This window comes from Perca flavescens, chromosome 2 (assembly GCF_004354835.1).
Source record: "Perca flavescens isolate YP-PL-M2 chromosome 2, PFLA_1.0, whole genome shotgun sequence".
Taxonomy (NCBI): domain Eukaryota; kingdom Metazoa; phylum Chordata; class Actinopteri; order Perciformes; family Percidae; genus Perca; species Perca flavescens.
Genome location: NC_041332.1, coordinates 31,285,280 through 31,301,512, shown reverse-complemented (window position 1 = coordinate 31,301,512; position 16,233 = coordinate 31,285,280). Strand labels below are relative to the sequence as shown.

The 16,233-nt window shown below is 40.3% G+C and overlaps 1 protein-coding gene across 8 annotated transcripts in view; it reads right to left on the bottom strand.

Annotated features, from left to right (window-relative positions):
• sorbs2a (sorbin and SH3 domain containing 2a) overlaps positions 1-16,233 on the bottom strand; it is a 68,192-nt gene that overhangs the window by 31,658 nt on the left and 20,301 nt on the right. For 6 of the 8 annotated variants that reach the window (XM_028590939.1, XM_028590967.1, XM_028590931.1 and 3 more), the window contains exons 3-7: positions 4,945-5,000; positions 3,882-3,971; positions 2,754-2,780; positions 2,490-2,614; positions 454-867 (exon numbers count right to left, since the gene is read on the bottom strand). In XM_028590939.1, the coding sequence (XP_028446740.1) occupies positions 454-867; positions 2,490-2,614; positions 2,754-2,780; positions 3,882-3,971; positions 4,945-4,954 (666 nt within the window). In that variant the 5' untranslated portion in view covers positions 4,955-5,000. The remainder of the gene's footprint in view (positions 1-453; positions 868-2,489; positions 2,615-2,753; positions 2,781-3,881; positions 3,972-4,944; positions 5,001-16,233) is intronic. The other 2 variants (XM_028590975.1, XM_028590995.1) reach the window with 2 other exon arrangements.

Sequence of the window (16,233 nt, the reverse complement as noted above, 5' to 3'; positions counted from 1 at the left end):
TCTATCCCCACTTCAATATAATGAGCTGAAAGGAAACATAACTACATTCCTCACGTATCTTACAATATAAAATCAGCAGCCGACAGCTTCCAACTTCGCCCTGCTACAACTTTTCTGAAAAATGGTTTTGTCTCGTTGTGAATTTCTGATATGAACTGGCCTTAAGAGACAGTATAAATGCATTTGATTGCAAAAAAGACATAACAGAAAAACATAGACAAGCACATAGACATAGAGTTCTCATGAGAGCAGAAACATTAACATAATAAGGGAACATTAGGTTGTAGTTGAAGGTTAGTGAAATGTAAAAAAAAAAAAAAAAAAAAAAAATCGGTAGTAATAGCACATTTTGTGAAAGTTTGGTTCAGCCATCCAAATGAGTAGGGGTAGGGAGGGAACCGTTTGCTTTTGGTAATGATGTGTGTTACAGCAGTGACTTGTTGGGATAATTACGTTAGTGACAGAGGCTGCTGCAGCAGTGGAGGCCACAAAGGTTGTTAGCACATCGTCAGGGCCAGCAGTGGTTGTGTAGGTAGAGGCATGGCTGAGGGTGGGCGATGGCGTGGGTGAGGCGCCAGGAGAGTCCAGGCTACAGATCTGCAGCTCTTCCAGCAGACCCGCCGTGGATGACGAGTAGTGGCTGAGAGCGGACACCGTCACAGGGGAAGCCGAGGGTGACGCGCAGCCACCGATGCCCGCACTGCTGACTGTGGTAAAGCTCGGCCTGCTGACTGCACCAGCCCCACTGGGAAAATACGGGGTGGGCGACAGAGCCTTGGGCATTAGGCCTGACAGGTAGTCGAGTGATTCTGAGCTGTGGCAGCGATAGGGGGAGTGCCGTGCTGTGGGGTCGGGGGAGGGAGGCCCCTGGTGTTGGAGGGAGAGGGAGTTGATTGGAAAAGGAGGAAAGGAGTGCTTAGTGATACCACTCATTAGCCACGTGGTCACAAAAGGATGTGTGGAAGTAACACGTGAGCCTAACAGAAGGTGAAATGCTACTGTGAAACCACACTGAAATGTCATGAGGCAGCAGCATCATCTTCTGAAACATGATTAATGCTGTGAATTGAAGAGGCTCTGTTAGTTCAAACTCTGTGGAAGGCTGCAAATACAGTATACAGACAGTAACAGTGGTAGAAAATAAATGAAACAGTTGGTTATTACACATACAGTATGAGTGCAGACCTACGTATGTAGAACCACAATTAGTTTGGTTGGTTGGATGGCAGCACCAATACTAAAAAACTAAGGGGCAACACACACAAACAACATATGACATGCAAAAAAACACTAGTGGCTTCAAGAAACACCACTGTCACTGACTGCCCAATGTGTGTATGCATCAAGCAGCAGATTTATCACTTTTGGCCTCTGAATTTGACATATCCCGGCTACAGTATCTTGACTACTTCTTCTGTTTGTATGGCACGTTGAGAGTGTGTATTGGCATCAAATGATGTGATGCAGACAGTGTGTTACCCTTTCATCGCTCTTGATGTCACCAAGACAAAAACCCAGCGAACTAGTGCTTTCTTTTGTTCTGCTGTTACAGTATGTAGTCAGTTATGTACCAACAGTTCTGCAGGAGAAGGTCTTGGTGGAACTGCAGGGGGAGCCTTCAATATCTCCGCCTGGGATGGAGCTGGACTTTGGGTTTGATTTGGGTCTCGATTTGGGACCTTGAGGCCTGCTGTGCTGTTTGAAGGCTGGTGGTCTGGATGTTTCAGATTCTCGGGGCCCAAGTGGACAAGGAGCGAGGCTGCCTGTGTCAGGGGCTGAGACAAAGTGGGACCCTTTTGTGGAGGCGGGGAAGTAGGTGGAGGGGAACCTGTGGTCTGGGTCTTAGGTTCGGGGTCAAGGAAAGAGTTGCAGTGAGCCGGGGGGTCAGGGATGGTGACAGGGGTTATTTTGAGGGAAGACACCTTACGCTCCTGGACCTGTGTATTAGTGGTGGCAGGTGCACTACAGTTGCTAATGGCATTCGGGACAGTGGACTGGTGTGCCTGTTGGACTGAGTTTGCATTGGTCTCTGAGTAAGAGTAAGAAGATGTGCTACTAACGACGTATGACTCTTTCAAAACTGCTTTCTCATTCTGCGTGAGTGTTAGCGATCCAGGGCTAAAATCATTAGCCAGGGCAACAAGGGAGCTGTAGTCTGGTGGATTAGTGCCTGTGGGTGAGAAGTGAAAACTCTCTCTCCTGGGGGGTGGCAATGGCACGTGATTCATATCCTTATTGGGCAATTAGAAAGCAACAACCAATGCAAGTTCAAACAACAACAAAGAAAAATCATCAGTGCAAAGCTTGGTACAAATCATCAAGTTGTTCCGAAAAACATACTTAGAAATACTGCATGGTTCTGTTTAAATTATAATAGAATAGTAGAATACACTTTTCACACAGATCAATGTTTTGATTAAACTATAAATAGCATTAAAAAACACACACAAATGCAAACATCTGGCAATGTGATGTGTGAGACATTTTACCTGTGTTGGTGACTTTTTGTCCTGTAGGTTGGGTTTGACACTGCGAAAGCCTTTGGCAGCAAGAGATGAGCTGCTGGCGTCTCCATTTTTAAAGCCTTCTGTTGCACTGTGTGACCTCCAAGAATCTAAAAGATGAAGTTAATGACATCAACATCACACACAGCAGTGTTTTGTTTAAGTTTGCTGGGCTCCTATGGGGTGTTTCCTAGTTAATTTTTTCCAAAGAGTCTCAACTCCAATTCTCCACAAGGAACGGAGACTTACCCAAGTCCGATGAGTGAGAATCATTCCCTGGGGAACAGAGAAGACACAGCGACAGTAAGTGACACGAGTGGATGCATGGTCACATTCATCACTACAACAACTTCCAAGACTACTGTATAGGGTTATTTCTAAAGTAGTTGTCATCTCACAAAATGCTTGAGAATGTTTAGTGTGAGAAAGAGAAACTCGGTGGTAGGGCTAAGGGAGTGGACGAAGCTGACATCAGCTTTCAGACAGTGCCCTATTATTGTTTAAAGGAAGCAGACAGCGCTAGAATGCAAACATAGGTGCAGACGTTAACCTAGATGCTGACAAGGTCCAGGCACAAAAGCTGAGTAAAGGAATATACAGCTGGAAACGACCAGTTACACATGTAGCCCAGCCTTTGTTTTCTTCGTTATTAATCTTGACTTGAACTGTAATTTCAAATTATGTGTGAAAAGAAATAGGCAACGGTTTTAGAGTGAAGTGGTTTATACATACTGCAGATCTACTGTAAGTTGCTTATAGGAAATGGAAAACAATCAGGAAGAATTAAGCAGAGTGGTGCCATTTTAGTCAAAACACAAGACCGTCCAAGAACATTTCCACATTGTGCAAGAGCTCAGGGTCAAGGGAGCTGTGCCATGTCTAACCACTCAATGCTGACAGAGGAAAAGGAGAAGTAGAAAACTTAGACTTAGATCGGAAGAGTAGAATAAACTACCCATAAAGACGGGGAGATGGCATGGAGCAGTGTGAGAGCATGATATATGGGAGTATGTCAAAAGGAAGGAAGATTCAACAACAGGTAGGTAAAGTATAATTTATCACTTATTTAAGAAGCAAAAACAGGCCCAAGACAGGAGAAACTAAACAAAAAGGAAACAAAATGATTATATGATGAACTGATATAAACAAAATAGCATCCCGCAGTCCAAACATTGCTTAAAGCATACTGAGGCAGCATGAAAGCATTTCAAAGATGCTCAAGCCATATCAGGTTGTTGAAGGCCAAACATGACTGATCACTTTTTAAAGACTTACCTCATGCTTTGAGAGTTTAGTTCAGTCAATACCCGAAGTGGCCTGTATTTTAGCTACTTATGTAACTCTTGTTAATTTGTAGTGTGTTTTGAGTGTTAGTACCTGAGCCTAGATTTGGTGAGCTCTGGACCCTCTTCATGGGAGAGAGCATGAGTGACAAGGCCACACTTTTGCGAGAGCATCCTCCGCTATCTGAGAAGTCACAGCCAGGCAGGTGATTACAGAGGCAGAAGCAGCAGCACACACACATGCACATGCATATACACAAATACGCACACACATCAATGCCTCCAGGCAGAAACATAACGCAAATAAGCATGAGGCAAAGTACATGCATTTAAAGAGACAGATTTTTACTGCACAAGCTCGGGATATGTGATGAAGCTGGTGTATAGCACAATTGCAGAATGTAATTGTAAAGTACAAGTTTGAAGACCTTGTATTGCATTAGTTTACACTACACAGATAATGTTGAGAAAAGCAGCACTTCTGTAGCAAATGCTTAGATCAGTTCTTTACAATTTAAGCAGTTACAATACAGGTAGTTTAAAATCTGTATGTCAAACTGTGGTCTAATTGTGGAAGTTTTATTGGTAATCTTCACTGACAAAGCTATTTTTTTGTGTTGTCTATATTGTAAACCCAGACAAAAAAAATCAAGATGAGTCAAGTTACCACTAGCAGCCACATAGAGCGCTGGTGTGTGGAGAAGGCTCAACGAGGGATTATTTGTCATTGGTTCTCCAGCTGCAATACACACTTTAGCTCGGGATGACTGCCAATTTTAGGGCAAAGCTTTGGGAACGTATTGAGGGAGGACTACGTCACGGTGGTTAAAAGCAACAGGCTTACTATACTTATTGACGCTTTCAGGTCACAATAAACCAGGCCCAAAATGGACAAATCACCAAAGTGGTGAAGCAGGGTCAAGGTTAGAATTATAGACTTATCCCTGTGGTAGAGCAAAACTAGCACACATAGCAGCTTTTGAAATATCTATGTGGTCTAAAATGTGGAATTTTATAGATTTTTTTTATTGTAAGGTATCACATGTGGACAATAGTTTTATGTTCAGTTACTTTGTGATACAGGAAATACAAGATAGATTGCAAAAAATGAAAACGATGATTCCCCAACAATTGCATACAGTGTATGGTTTGAATACCTGTATTCATATTGAAGAAAACTTCTTACTGGTCCACTGCAGGGGGACACACTTTCCTGTAAAACAAAACAAAGTATTTCCGACAAAGAAATGTCTTCTAGACCAGCTGATTGAGCCTCTAAAACAGAGCAAAGGGATTTGTATTTACAAACTGACCTTCCTGAGACTGCTAAAATAAATAATTGAGTTATTGCAACTATAAGAGCCAACCTCATTTTTCTGTGTAAACTCTTTTGGATCAAAATCTCAAATATAAGCATTTAGTTTGGAAATATGCCAGTTTCCTACTGCCCACTCGGTCATTAGGTTCCCTTTGATTCAAATCACACTACTTAAAGAGCCAAAATCTCTGTGCAGGGAAAGTCTGGAGATATTAATGATGTTTAGGAGTAGGAATGCTGTGTGCTGACATACTGCAATTGACTACGTGTCAGCTTAATTTTAACTCCTTTCACACATTTCATTTTTCTAATCTTGAGAAAACCTGGGCTGAAGGCTTCAAGATTTCCTGGACATGAAAAGTAACAAACAATTTTCAGGCACCTGAATCTCTGATTTGTGCACGGATTACTATAAAGTCAACTGAAATGGCAATTCAGTCTAAATATCAAGCTAAGAGGGGACAGACCTGTGATTGACTGTCAATATAAGGGTTGCCAAAGTGTGCTGGAATAGGCTCCCCAGCCACCCTGAATAGGATAGGATGGCTAGAAAATTGATAGATGGATAATGTGGTAATGATATAAACAGATACTGATCCAGATGATTGGGAATGCCTCAGAAGGATTCTGAGACTATTTCTGATTAACCGATTTAACAATAAGACAAAGAATATTGAATGGACATCTCAAATGTAAAATGTATGTCTTGTTTTAAACACAAGTGTTTTCAAGGTGAACAGAAATGTACTTCAACGGTTTGTGATTTGATGCAGCTAAAAAAAGATCTGTCACTTATACACTTTCAACTTTCTTTGACTTCCGTTATTATGCAGCACTGTACAAAAAAGGTAAACGTTTAAATGAAATCAACACATACTGCCTGTCATGTTCAAAAAGATGTTAAAGCGGAGGCCTAAACCCATGGAATCCAAATGTGGAGACATAAATTCTTAAAGCTGAGTTACTTCATGACCCTAGCGAATGAAACATAAATAACGTATATGATAAATTATGCAATTTTTACTTAACTGTACCCATAAGTGATGATGCCTTCTTCTTGCTATATGGAGACCTTTTCTTGGAAACTGTTCCAGTAAGGTTCATGATTGATATGAAGAGGGCACACATCAAAAGCCAAAAGGCGCAACACAGACTGTTGCATCGCTGCGTAAAAGCATGCATGTGTGTCATCATGGGACTTAGTGTGTATGACAGATATTACAAGTGACGGCCTACAGTGGCTGCAGTAGGGATCATACGTGTCTGGTATGTAAATTACTGTGACACACACAAGCCTGTGCCTTACACAAATGTAGATATTGTTGTGAAGTTTTGGCATTGTGATGTACAGTAGCTGTTGTTTACATGTTAATGTTGATGGCTCCAGAACTCTTTAACTTGTCTGAAATATTAGGACTTGGATGATTTTAGTATCCTAATAACCTGAGAGGAGTTTGCACATCCAAATCAATCAGAATGCTCTTTTTAATGCTATTTATTTAGTTTCTCTGTTCAGCACATAGGAGTAAAATGCACAGATGTTGTGGCTGGGCCTTCTTCAGCGTACCAAGTAGGTAACATACACATATTGTGACACTACAGTACATAAAAGGTCTAGGTAAACAAAAAAATAGCATTTGTCCCAGCTCCTTCAACACTATGACAACTCTGGGCCTCATTGCACATTGACAAATCACTTTACTTGTCAATCTCACTTTACTTGGCTATCATTGACTGGGGCTTATTTTGGTAAAGGTATGTGACCATATTCTGACATGAATGTGTAAACTGCCTTGGCGTTGGCTCTGGTGATGAGTGGCACTAGATGGATGGCATAACATTGACACGCATTTGACCACGCTGAAAATTGTACAGGCATCCAGATATTAGAGCAGTCTTTTCTGAGATCACCTTCCCATTATAACAACTGATTAAGACTCATAGTAAATAGTCTCATTATAACAACATATTTCGTGGCAGCTCTACATTTCCACACAATGAACAAATAGAAACAGTTCATAACTACAGTACATCAGTACAATGTTTCTCATTAGCATTAGAACTAGCTAAACCAATAATGCGGCTATAGGCAGATTGTCCACCAGAGAGAAATGACAGGTATACATTTGTACACGTTGTAAAATGCCCTTAATGTATGTCTTGTCTGAGGCCATGTTTGGCACTACAGTGTAAATTGCAATATGATAAGACCTACTGTTAAAAGTTTGTATGTGCATGTATGTATGATACATACACACACATGTGAGTGTGTGATTGTATATACACTTTTTCATTAAAATATAAAAGGAAAAATAAATAAAGAATGGTTATCTCAGATTAATTTAAATAGAATAAAAGAGAATCATTTAAGGGCTTTCTTAAAAAAAAAAGTCCAAGTTAACCATTTGATATGGTCATGAAACTTTAAAAAACAAATCTAAGGCATGTGTATAAAGAGTTAGTTAGTTATGTTTGTACGTAAAAAACATAGATATAGGCTGATATAGTATCTGATTTTTTTACTCCCAGATATCTATATCAGTATCTGCCTCATAAATCCAGTATAAACGGGGCTATAATTAGAACATAAAAAGGGCCGTAATGTATGTCACGTCACGTTGTCTCCATGCTGACACAATACCTTCAGGGACAATACCTCAGGAACACTGGTTAACAAATCTTTACAAGAGCTATTCGGCAACAAGTGTAACTTGAAAGTAGTGAATATCTGTATATCATCCTCTTATAATAAGTTGTTAATGATCATCAAATTTACCCACATACAACTACACTGTTGCCACCATGTGAGGGTTTCCTAACACAGTTACCGCTGGTGAGGAGGAAATATTACAACTTGTGGGACTACATGAAGCCATGTACCGTGGGATACGTTTAGCCCCTGAAGACCTAACCCTCACCCTCATACAGTATCCTCGTAAATCTATCTCTGAGACACACACACACACACACACACACACACACACACACACACACACACACACACACACACACACACACACACACACACACACACACACACACACACACACACACACACACACACACACACACACACACACACACACACACACACACACACACACACACACACACACACACACACACACACACACGCACACACACACACACACACACAGAGAGGGGTAAATCATGTGTCTGGCGTCGCGGGCAGTCGCCGTCCAAATGATGGTCAGATTATAAACAGGATCATGTTTCTTGGGGACAGATCAGCGGCGACACAGCAGCTGTGGCCATGGTGTAATGTTATGGCTGGACACTTGAAGGAAACCCGCCAGGATCTACACCTCCAACAACTCTCACTCTCTGTTTGGACCTTTTTAAGCTTTTAAATCGCAAAATGTGCAGCACTCTCTAAAGCCTGTGATGGATCATTAGCAGCTCATGCATAAACAGTAGACAGTATTCTGGAGTGGCACCAAATGGTTCCATTCATTTTTAGGGAACGCTTACAAGATACTTACAAGCTGTGGGAATAAATGTTGACCAAACACTTATCCTATCATTTATTATATATATTAAAGTTGTTAATGATCATCACATTTACCCACATACAACTACACTGTTATATAATGAATTAACTTAGGCCTATACGTCAATTCCCAGAACTTTTCTCTACAATGAGTTCCAGTAGATCTTTACTAAATAAAAGCTAAATGTGCTAAATAAATGGATAACAAACAAGAGACCTTCATTTCCAAAGAGTTGTTATACATTCTTGTCCTACTTTTGCTGGTGTGTTAAGTTTCTTTCTAGTCATTTTGTTTTCTTACTTTGCCGTGGTTTATCCACTGACTGTAATTTAGGCATTGGTAGGCCGCTCTGGAGACGAGTGTGTGTATAATTACTGAGTGGAATAGCTGTGGGACTGCAAATACCCAAGAGCTATACACAGAAAGCAGTGATGTCCAACACCACAAGCCCATCAAGTCTCATTAGTCTGTTGAGTGACCTACTGGGACACATTGGGTTCATATGTGGACTAAAAGGTTTTGAGCTTTGAAACCTTTTGAAACATAAGACACTGTGGTAACTACGGTAGGTAGGAAGATCGTCCTCCATTGTTTCATTTTTAGAAGAACATTACCAGCTCATCACCTGAAACGGTTTCTATAATGGAATGGCCATTTTACTCCCCTCAACAACATGGGAATTTTCCACACCGGGAGAGTTTTAATATTGTTATATTCGACAAGACACTTGTTTGTTTGTTTATTTTTTGTAGATACAAATTCAATATTAAAAGACATAAGATAAGTTGTATAAGTATACGGGAATTTCGATGAGTAATCTGTCTCTGTGTGGGCTATTTCAACCATCTCATAAAATCAGTGTGTAGACAGCACTTAGCCACTTTTCTAGTCACTAGAAAACGAGGTTAAAGCATATCATAAAATGACATGAACAACTATCTTTGGCCTTATTAACAAAAGAAGGGTCATTTAGCTAGGCCATTATCGTAAAAGAAAGGTCCTGAAAAAAAAACAATGGAAAAAAAAAAAAAATAACATGAACAAAAATGTAACCCAGACAGTGTAATGGAAACACAAAAGTAAGGAAAGAAAAACACAAACAATGTCCTCAAAGAGCCCTGGCCAGGATGCAATTAGTCACTGCCTTGGCATAGACAAAACAAGTGTCTAAAAACAAACGTGTCACTATCCTTCCATAGAAAAAATGGCTGAAATGTTTCCATTTCATTCATTTAATTTCAGAATGGCATTTTAACAGAGCTTTTAAAGATCCTTTTTTGTGTGTGTGTGTGTGTGTGTGTGTGTGTGTGTGTGTGTGTGTGTGTGTGTGTGTGTGTGTGTGTGTGTGTGCGCACGCGCGCGCATGCACGCGCATTTGTGTGAGGATGGCAGGAGAGAGTGAACAATCAGTGGAGATAAGCCGACTATGGCCTCAAGGGTCCCGACCCTGAAGTGGTCACTCAGACTGAGACATACTTACATGATGTCAACAGATTAAGCTCCTTAGCACATCTATTTAAAGACCGGACCCAAAAGTCATCAGATAGACATTTTCTGTTCAGCTGTTCCATAAACCAAGATTATCAGCTGTTGAAAGCTTAATAATACATACGATGCCAGAAGTTTCAATAAACACTAGGTGCAATATCAATGCGAAACATTCAATTTGATTCAATAAAGAGAAAACAAATACCTCTTAAACAAAGCGACAGAATGTCCCGGGAGATCTAACATAAATCTCAGTCAAGACATAGCTAGCCTGAAACTCAACTGACAAAAAGAATGACCCCTCCAAAAAAGGCATAATTCGTCGGAATTGACAAATTGGAGCCAAGTTATTTTAGTGTTGCATTTCTGTGGTAAAAATGTTAAGAGGGCAGGGTTGTGGTAGGAAAAGAAGGCTTGGGAATCAAAATAGGAGTCTAGCTATAAGTAATTGTGCTTTAAGTGAACACTGTATTTCACAGCTTCTAGTATTTCTAGTAGTATTTGTGTTCGACATCAGCCAAACAAGTAAAACAAGTTCACATTTTAACAGTATATTATTCCGTGCATTAATATCAGAGTACAGAAGAATGATCACTAATACTACTAAAGCCGTTTAATTAGGTTCAACAGTCTTGATGAAAATAATGCTTTACTTAAGCCACTACAAGCAGAAGAAACTTGATACTTTTTGTAAACCCTGCAGCAGCAGTAGAGCATTACATCAGCTGGTGCAAAGTAAGACAACTTGTCACTTGTTGTCTCCCATTCCCAAACCTCCTTTGGGACAAGTTAATAAAATAATATTGGCTCGACAGCCAACCAACCTACTGGAGCGTAGCTTTATGGCACAGTGGACCGATTCATCTCAATACATTAATAAATAATGAGGCTATACAGATTTTTCTCAAAGCTGTAGTAACTTCAGAAAGAGTGAAGGTTGATATTGCATACAACCATAGGACCATTTCAGCATCTGAATCGGTATTTCCTTTGGGATGCACCGAATCCAGGATTCGGCCGAATATTGGGCTTTTTGACGGGGTTTGGTTTTAGCCGAACCTTAGAATTTTTTTTCCACCGAACTGAACCCTACGCTTGCACTACGCTGGTCGACGTAATGACGCCGCCGTTGATTACGGGAATTAAGGAAAAAATATCTAATATCACGATATCGTTGACCAAATACCACGATATCGATATTTCGGCAATATAGTAGGGTTGAAAATTGGTGCTTACAAAAACATATTTACACAATGAGATTTTGGATAAATAATCATCATTAATGTGTATATAATGACTAAGTGGGTAAAGGCAAATAATAGAAACGCTAGAACAGTCTGGTAAGTCAAAAAATGACATCACTTTACTGTAATCCAGCCATTAAAACCAGAGACAGGTAACACATATGTCATATCACGATATCCAAAATCTAAGACGATATCCAGTCTCATATCGATATAATATCAATATATTGCCCAGTCCTAGGTGGACCGTTCAATGCAGTAGGCTGTGAGAAAGTGAAAATGGAACTCGGGAACAGAAACAGTGTTTTCTGGCAGTACTTTCAGTCAAAAGAAGGCCATTCAAGTCGAACTACATGTTCGATTTGCAATGCCGATTTGTCTCATGGCGGGAAGGACCTTAATCAATACACAACATCGCCGCTGTTAAAACATTTGCGTACGAAACACCCGAAAGAATACGAGTTGTGCATGAAGGGATCTACAGACAGCAGCCAAAATGCAGCAACTTCATGTACGGCAAAGGAAGGACAGTCACAGCTAAGAACTTGTGTTAACCAGACGACCATTACCAGCTTTGCTAGCCCTACAATAAAATAAAATGAAAAATACACTGCTCTGGACATTGTTTACTTCATTTATGCGTTTACTGTGTTAATGGACTGAGGATGGGAGTAGGATTGGGTATTCGGTTTCGGCAGAATCTTTGGTATTGGTATTCAGCCAAACCCCAAAAATCTGGATTCGGTACATCCCTAGTATTTCCATACAAGCAAGAAAATCAATTAAACCAAGTTATTTTCTCGGTTTCGTTTCGTCGACCTTGGCAAGGCCCAAAAAAGTCACAGCGAATCCTACCCTGGAAAGGTCAACAAGAAAACTGCTTTCCACCATGATGGTCTCATCATTCAGTAAACAAATATGCTGTGATAAAAACTGTGAGAATTTGAAATTCAGTTCTAATCCACGTCAAGGTGTTTTTAAGGACTTAGACAACATGGATGCATGTGTCAAAATCCTTGCTGAGGCTACTTCTTAGGTTCAGTGTTAAAAATCCTTACACACACACACACACACACACACACACACACACACACACACACACACACACACACACACACACACACACACACACACACACACACACACACACACACACACACACACACACACACACACACACACACACACACACACACACACACACACACACACACACACACACACTTATCCTGCTTATACAATGGCCACTTGTCAAAAATGTTAAACAAGAACATTCCCACATTTTTTGAGGATCGTTTTGGACAGGTTTTGCGAAAAGGTTATGAAATAAAAGTTAGCTTTCTTATGATTGAGTCGCTGCAGTATTGTTTCAGCATACTGCCATGGTTACATGGAACTTTGTGGCCAGCATTTGAATTTAGAACAGCGAATAACCCTGACTACTCAACAGTTTAGGCCATGCTCTCCAGCCAGTCAGAAAGACCGTGAGTATTTAGCCAAAGCATGGTTTAAATCCAAACCAATACTAAATTTACTGTATGTAATGCATTACTAAAACATGAGAAACACATATTTTCTGACAGCGCAGTGACAAACTAATCGTTCAAATCAAATAGGCTAAGCCGTTCACACAAATGCAAAGCTACTTCCGGTTAGACGCGGGCCATTTTATAAGGAATAATATATCAGCTCCCTGTTACTGTTCTACAACCACATTACTGACACTAGTTGAACAACAACCACGTCCAACAGAGTCTCTGCTATCAGCCTTGTTTGTTCAACCTTGCCATTCATTAGCAGACCCCCCTCTGGCTGCATGAATGGATAGGGGAGGTCAATACAATGACCCTGCGTGCCCACTCACTGCCCATACTGCTAACAACAGAGGCCCGTGTGTTCTGCAGATTGCATCACAACCCCACTAACGAGCAGAGCCATCGGCCTGAGAGCACTAATGCAATTATGCAACACAAGCCCCGGTACTGTGAGTCGGGGCTATGGCGGGGGAAAAATTGGATGTGACAATACGTGGGTTGGTTATCTTACCATTTCTTTACAGAACTAAAGATGCGTTCACTGTATACTCCTCTGATGTTCACAGAGAGGAAGAGAGAGATAGAAAGAAAAAAAAGATATGATGGACAAGCATAGAAAAATGGCAAATAAAAAACACATAAAAAGATATACATCCCAGAGAGCATGAGAGATTACCAAAAGGAATAAGTCTGAAGAAGCAAAAACGGAGTGAAAACAGAAAAGGGGCCAATATTAGCATGTAGTATTATGTAAGCTGTCTGGCTAAAGTCGTCTGGGGACACAGCATTGCCAGTAAACAACACCTCTAGACCTGCCACTGTTTTATCTCCTCCTCTGCAAGATGTGTACACTACATGTAGAGCTCCGTGATAAGACTAGTGATTACAACACCATATAACCCCAGGCTACAAACTGAGACAATCACAACAGAATAATATATGTCAGAGTTGCAATGAAATGACAGGATACGCAAACAGAGGGACATGGGGTTACATCGTGCTGAACGCCAAAGCAATTACGAAGATGAAGCTTGAGCTTTTCCTGACTAGACATTTTGACTTAGTGTTATAGCCGGACCCCACTTATGGCTTCAGCTTTTTTTTTTTGGTGTAGTGAAGGGACAACTGTTGGTCACCTCGGAATCCCAAACACTTTCAGTTTAAAATGTGATTTTTCCTGTAATGCTCTCAGGTGACGATAAACCAAACCACTACATTTTACACTGCTCACAAAATAGTAAGCGCAGGCTCCATCGAAGCAACAAATTAGGTAATTTCCTAAAATGCTTAAATGAGGGATGGTGGTGGGATCCATGGTAAGTAAATGCTACAATTACCACCTAAAGCGAGTGACTAAAGGATCTACAGTAAGTAGGTAGCATAGCATAGAGAAGGTCATAAAAGACAGCGAAGAGGTCGGAGATGACACCGAATGGGTCGGCTTTTTAATTTGAGTTTTCCAAATCAGGTTCATTAGCCTGACAAGCCAGACCCACGTCAAGATGTTGGGTCTGGGAACTCACTATTGGCAGGGCTCAATCCGAGGGGCTACACTACAACCAACCAGGGCAACGAAATTTTAACTTTTGCTGTATCTGGTCGGCCAAACTCTGAACACATCTTCCTTTTTTAAGAAGGACTTCAGTGCCGTTCTTCATTCTTTTCTCAAAGAAAAGCTTAACTCCAAGTCTAGACTGACCCTGGCTGCAAATTACATTTGCTGCTGATAGGGTGCGTCTAGATTTCTAGGCTACAGGTTCATACCTTTGAGAAATAATTGTCATGACAAATATGGATTTAACTGCCCTACAGTATAAACCAGTCCAGCATAACTGAATACCTAAATTAAATGATAGTCCCTTTACAAGTCTGAATAATTTTAAGAATTGTCTTTTAGTCATCAATTTGAATCCAATCTGGTACCAATTCATAAGGCCTAAGATATTGACTGAATGTGGCACTATCTGGCATTTAAGAGGCCTGTCTAATCTGTTGTAAGATATTCAGGAGAATGCAGGACTTAGCTTCTTCAAACACCGAGATAGTAAACACTATTATCTAGAGAATAAAAGAGGTAAACACTGCTTATTATTAATCATTCTTGTGAGGAAATTAGTTCTGTGCAAAACGCAGCTCAACAGAAAGAAGAATGAGTGCCTGAAGAACAATATAACCATCGTGTAAACAGATTTGATAGGTTAGAGAAACAATTAGCTGTAAATTACGTGCACATCTTCCCAGTTTGTTAAAGATTATGCATGCTATTTTGTATAACATTTTCTAAATCTAACGACAAAAACAAACCAAAACATTTTGAAAGTAGTCTGTCATTTGACGCAAGGGGTACACTAAAGCAGAATGTCCATCAGCTGCGGCTAAGATTACATTCTCCATACATAGTCTGGATTCCCCAGGTACCAGTGTTAAGTGTCGAGCATGGAGATAAGAGAAACTTGATTAGCAGGGATGCTATATTTACTATTAGGCAGGACCTTTTACCCTCTAAGGTGGTCCGGATCATCGTGAAAATCCATCTGAGGAATCTTTACGTCCTCTGGGTGAAAGGCATGAGGAAATATTGTCATTTTACATTTTTTATTCCTACAATTCACCAGGTGGTTAAAGAGAAATGATAAACTTCACCATCACAATTGGATACACAGGAAGTATCTCAGAGAGATGACAGTTTATATGTTTATATTAAGTCATCGTAGGTTTGACAGTGAGTTATAACATCTCAGTCGCTATGCAAGAGACTCAAAATTTTTAGACTCTTTGTTTGGCTTCGGTTTCCATGATGGCCATTGAACAACACTGCAATTATTGTAGCAGCAAAAACCTCTTTCCACTGACAACAACTTTGTTGATGTTAATGATAACGGGCAATACTGCAACTAATGTAGGAGTCAAAATATTCTCAAATATTTGTATAAATACCTAGTCATCTTTAAAAGGTACTTTTCATTTCAGACGGAGAAAGAAAGATGCCCGTTTACTGAGAGCATCACACAATCACATGAGACTGTAATTCAAGAGCTTTGTGTTTGCAGTTATTCCGTCAAGGCAATTTTTGAATATCTTTATCCTTTTATACATCAGGTTTAAACAAATACCCAGTATAAAGAAGAAATGAGAATAGGGAGGGCAAAACAGAGTGACCGTAACAAGGGAGTTACATTTTTCAAGCCGCTGAACATGAAATAATAGTATTTCTGTACAGCTCTGGTAAGCTCCCGGATTTGTAGGACACATACCTCAAAACATTCTGTACTTTATTGAACACATATGAATAAATAAAAAATATTTTGGTCTCTCTCCCAACAGAGTAAATACTCTCCAGACCCACATC